Source organism: Limanda limanda, chromosome 15, assembly GCF_963576545.1.
Source record: "Limanda limanda chromosome 15, fLimLim1.1, whole genome shotgun sequence".
In the NCBI taxonomy this organism is placed as follows: Eukaryota; Metazoa; Chordata; class Actinopteri; order Pleuronectiformes; family Pleuronectidae; genus Limanda; species Limanda limanda.
The window spans coordinates 10466275-10471420 of NC_083650.1; the positions used below are offsets into that span (position 1 = coordinate 10466275).

General features: G+C 41.8%; 1 protein-coding gene across 1 annotated transcript; it reads right to left on the reverse strand.

The window, feature by feature from the left end:
• Positions 1–1217: 1217 nt before the first annotated feature.
• LOC133021028 (carbohydrate sulfotransferase 3-like) lies at positions 1218–4365 on the reverse strand. The gene is made up of 3 exons (XM_061087796.1): positions 4230–4365; positions 2911–3462; positions 1218–2102 (listed from the first exon to the last, which is right to left on the reverse strand). Exons 1-3 carry the CDS (start codon positions 4328–4330, stop codon positions 1415–1417), a joined length of 1341 nt encoding a protein of 446 aa, XP_060943779.1. The 5' UTR covers positions 4331–4365; the 3' UTR covers positions 1218–1414.
• Between the last annotated feature and the right edge of the window lie 781 nt (positions 4366–5146).

Below are 5146 nucleotides of genomic sequence, written 5' to 3' on the forward strand. Positions count from 1 at the left end.
ATGTCAGAGCATGTCTGAAAGCAGCTAGAGATTAAACCGTATTTTCACACCAGGAGACACCAGAAAAAGCCGTCGAACATTCACTTGACCTGAGTCAGTTATGTAAAGTCCTATCAAAGCACATCAGGTTTGATCAAAAGTGATGATATCCTAGTGCAGATTTGTTAATATAGTAAACAGGCTGAACTAGGCAGCATTAGCACTCTATCATTAATTGTATGACGACTCTCGCTTTCACATCACTTTGACCTTCACCGTAGTTTATCCCTGAAAATTTAAACATCTATCAATAAAATCTTATATATAATCTCAGGCAATCTGTCATGCTTGACGTCTATGCTTATTTTGTATGAATGAAACACAGAGTGACATATCTTAGGTACCATGATATAACTTAACACAGTATGCAAATAAATACTTGTCTTTAATTGCATCTTCATTGTTATGAGGCACATCATTGGTGAGTATGAATAGAACTGTATGGCCGTAACGCCGGGTTCACACCGGACGCGTACCCGTCGCGTACGTGTCGCGTAAGCGCTAGGCTGGTCACACCGGACGCGTAAGCGTCGCGTAGATCCCTAGCGAACCGGAGCTAGGCTGCACACCGGACACACTGAACTCCGCGGCGGTCATCCTGCAATTCCTCTGCGTAATCACACATACAGCTGATGTTTGTCATTAACTGCAACAGCGTCCCAGCATTTGTCTTTTTTAATGTTGTCTTTATACAACATGTGCCGAGGATCATACAGCTCACTGTACTACTTCTCCACTTAAATTATTAATTTAATGTCATCCATCTTCAAGAACTTCTCTGCTGTTTGCTCCGTTCAATGTCGGGTATCGAGGGTAAATTACGTATTCTCCACTCAAGCCTATGGGGAGAGTACGTAGACACCCCCCCCCCTCTCTCTTTTTATCTTCATGACTGTTTGTGTGTCTGTATGGATGGGCAGAGGGGGACATTTAATAACGTGATTGGTCAAATTGGTCAAATTAAAACTCCAGGACAACAGAAGGTGAATACAAACTATGGGATGCATATTTTATCATTTATATCATATAAAATATGTCATCAATATCGTTTAAAATCATTTTTCACTGTGTTTCCTGGAGCGATACGCTCGCGTTAAGCGCAAAAAATAGACTCGACGCCGAAACGATCGCTGCACGACGCTAGGCAGCTTTGGTGCAGCGCTGCACTTCAGCCTCCGGTGGGGCCGGCACAAAGGATTAACATGGGAGTGGATGCAAGCCAGCTGTTATTTAAGGCTTGACGCTGCGCTTACGCGTCCGGTGTGAACCCGGCGTAATGCTGTCATTTTGTGTCTAATGGCAGCTGTGTTACTAGTTTTGGTCTGTGCAATAATGGCTCCTCCTGCAGTCACAGCTACAAATTGTGACCTTCAAGCTACTGAAACTGTCTGTCCTCGAGCAAACTGATGGACTTGTTGATCAGTGTCTTTTCATCGTCCACGATCCTGTACCCGAACATCTTCATGTGGGGTTCACACACTCTCTGCACCACCTGAACCAGTGTAAAGGGCATGCTAAACCTCCATTTTTCTGCATGCTCAGATGAATTCTTCCGGGTGGAGTATTCGTCGCCCTCTTCCTGTGCGGTGTTCCTTAGAATCCAGTCCCTAGCTTGGGGACTGAATGGTATTCCTGCGAACCTGTACATGTCCTCTGCCTTCTGCATTGGATACAGGGCAATGTCCTCGTAACGCACCAACATGTAGCGTTTCCTCAGCCAGTGAGGGTGGCTCAGTCCCACCTCTGCAGACATCTTTATTTGATCACAGTTTCCTTTGAGCTTCTTCACCTCATAGTCATCTTCGGGCACCTGGCCATCCTGCCCCCAGGCCTTCCACACCTCGTAGGCATCGAAAGCCGCCATACGGGATGCTAAGATGGCCCGTGGATCTCGGACTAGCTGGATCAATCTCACATCTAGACGTGGATCCTCCACCAACGGCTGCAATGATTCCAGATTGGGCACACGGACAGTCTTTATTACATGGTATTGCTTGGAAAGACAGGACTCCGAGGCAAGGGTCAAGTTCAGCGGCCCACAGCGACGAGTCCTACAGCGATATCTAAGAGAAGAGTGGTTTAGTTTTAACATGATAAACACCTTTTATAGAGATGCAAAGCAGGAGGAGTTACTTCAGATGTCAGAAGTTCCGTGAAGTTCAGTTTCTAAGTTAGAGCAGTTTAAACACTTAAAGCTTGTATGAGTATGAAAAGTGGTAAAATATCAGGACAATTAGCAAATATTTGATTCTTTGAAATAGTAAAAGATGCAAAAATGTTGAATTAAGTTAAGAGTAGAGTTGAGGAACATATAAGCATTAATTAACCAGGAAGATTCTGTGGAGATAAAAATCTCTATAGCCAGTGAGTCCTGGGCCACCTTGAATCACCAAACCTAAATATTGTTGCATATAAGGCCTATTCTAACAATAATTTACATTATTAATTCATCTATTCACATAAAATGTCTAAAAAAAGGAGAAAAATACCCATCACAATTTCCTAAATCTCAAAGTGATGTCTTCAAGTGTCTAGTTTTGTTAAACCTCATTTGAGTCACAACCCAATTTGAATGCATTTTAGGTAAATTCAGGGACAATGTGTTGCTCATAATCTAAATGATAAAGCATTCTAAATGTGCTGCGTTCTGTTAATACCAGCAAAGGCTGTGGTTCATGTTATGGTCCTAGTTATGCTTATCATATAGAGCAAATCACTGCACCAAACTGAAGGAGAAAAAAAGTCTATGTCGATAATAAAAAGGGATTTCCATAACATAACACAGCCTCGCCATCTATGCAGCTAAATCAATTTGTTAGTTTCTTTTTCATATTCAACCAACACTGATCAATGACAGAGAATGTATCATACGGTTCGTAAACTTCTTTGTCGAAAGGACTGCAGACGTGATCTTCACAGAGCGATAAACTCATCTCTCTGCGGAAAAGAGCAGCGGTGACGTGTTCCTCCGGTGGGGGAGAGATGAACTTCTCGAGAGGATTGAAATCACACAGGAAGAGCCCCCGGAGTACATCCTTGTACAGTCTTCCCAACATTGTCCCATTGTAATTCTCTTTGCCCAAACTCAAAAAGCGCTCGACGTGCCACAGAGGCTCAAAAAGGTAGAACATGTTCTCCCCGTGGTGGTTGAAAATCTCCCCGACAAATGAGGAACCTGTTCTTGTTCTGGCCAGGAGCAATACGTGCTTACGGCCTTGGCTGGAGTTGTACGTGCCTAAATGGTCCAGTTCATCATCCTCTTGCTCATCAGAAAAGTTTGAGGAATTCCCTTTTGCACCAGAGAGTGTAGAAAGCAACATTTTGAGCATGGACAGGGGGCCATTTTGTGTCGTATTGCTGTTATCCAGTGGTGAGTGTGGGTCCAGCGGAGGAGCGCGACTCTGGATTATCTTATCGGAGACCCTGATGGGAAAGATAAATCAACAACAGATTAGTTAATTTTGCATTTATCTTACACTGTTACATGGATCTACTGTATGTTTGAGGTGGTTAGCATGGTTTAATGTAATGTAACGAAAACAGAAGATGGGAGTTAGTCTGAAATAGTCCAGCACAATAATGTAAATGAAACCACAACTTCATTTTTACATTTTGGTCTTCAAAAACATAAAAAAGCAAGATGTACAAATTAATTATGTTGCTAGGACTCAGCCATTAGGGTTGGAGCTTCAACCAAAACACTGCTCATTTACTGAATGGGCTCACATCATGCCAAACTGCATTGTGGTTCTGTTATCATTGCATTGCTCCAGCTGCATACAGCATGTATAGATGAGCAGTTTTTTCATGTGGCAACAGAAGCGCAGGCCAAACAAATCATGTTCACAGTCAGTGTTTCCAGTCTTTGTAGTAAGCTTAACTAACCAGCTGTTGGCTAGATTCCCATTTCTAGAAGTGTGGTAGTTTCCCACTCATCTTTAGCTTGACTATTTTAAAAGGGCATTGAAAAGTAGGGTATCCCGATCTGTATTTTTGAACAGGTCAAGGAAAAGGCATTGGCCGTGAGCTTGACTGATACAAAAGGCCGGATGTGGCCCTAAACCTGGAGTGAACATAAATATAAAAAAACGATTCAAAAGACTTGTTTCTTTCCCAGAACCTAAACCACATTAATACATTTCAACATCTCCAAAGATTTCCTGGGTTTTCTGCAGGTTTTATACTCTTACCTTGAAATGATACTGCTCTCCTTTTCGATGATGACCAGGGCAACAATACAGATGAAGACAATTGAATATTTGGTCTTCATTATTGAATTCCGGGTTTGCATGTTTGGATGTCTAGATTCTGGTCGGCTTGTTGGTCATAGCTTGTCGTGCAGAGGCTAAAGATTCCTTCTGCAACAACAAAGATACTTCAGTATATACAGTTAAAAAAAAGTATGCTCTTATGACAACGAAATGTATGAAATAGTAATAGCTAAAAAGATTCAACATCCTCCTGACTTATCCCTGCTCAGCGACCCTGCCACCCACACCCTGCTGCCGGCAGCTTGCATCCACCACCCCAGCCTCCACCTTTTAGTACTGAGTCTAGGGGTGCAACGATTAGTCGTCGGCGTCGACAAATCGATGACAAAAATAGTCGCCGACGAATTTACTCGTCGATGAAATGTGGTTACGTCATAGCGCGTGTTTCTCGTGCCGCGCTGCAGAACTAAACGTCGTTTTACCGGAGGTGCTGATGGAAGTTCACAATTATTTAGTCCGAAGAAGACTGTAGTTTCGTTTGTTGTTGTTTTTATTAATGTTATTTTCCCTGTCCTTATTTGTTAACACAAAAAATGGATACTTGATTTTTTTTTAAATTATTATTTTTAGTACCAGCACTTGGCCTGTTCTTGGTTCACAGTCAAAAGGAAACTTTTTATGTATTAGCATTTTGCCTGTCCTTGGTTTTGAATGGACAAAAAGTTTATTAAAAGAAATTTTTTTTAATGAAGTATCAATCTTTATTGTCTTTATTTTCAGTCATCACATGCCTCGAACAACCTCAAGCTAAATTTAAAAGCTGCTTGCTAAATAATAGCAATTGAGAATTTGTGTCATTCATAATCTGATTATTCCATTAATCGTTTCAATAATTG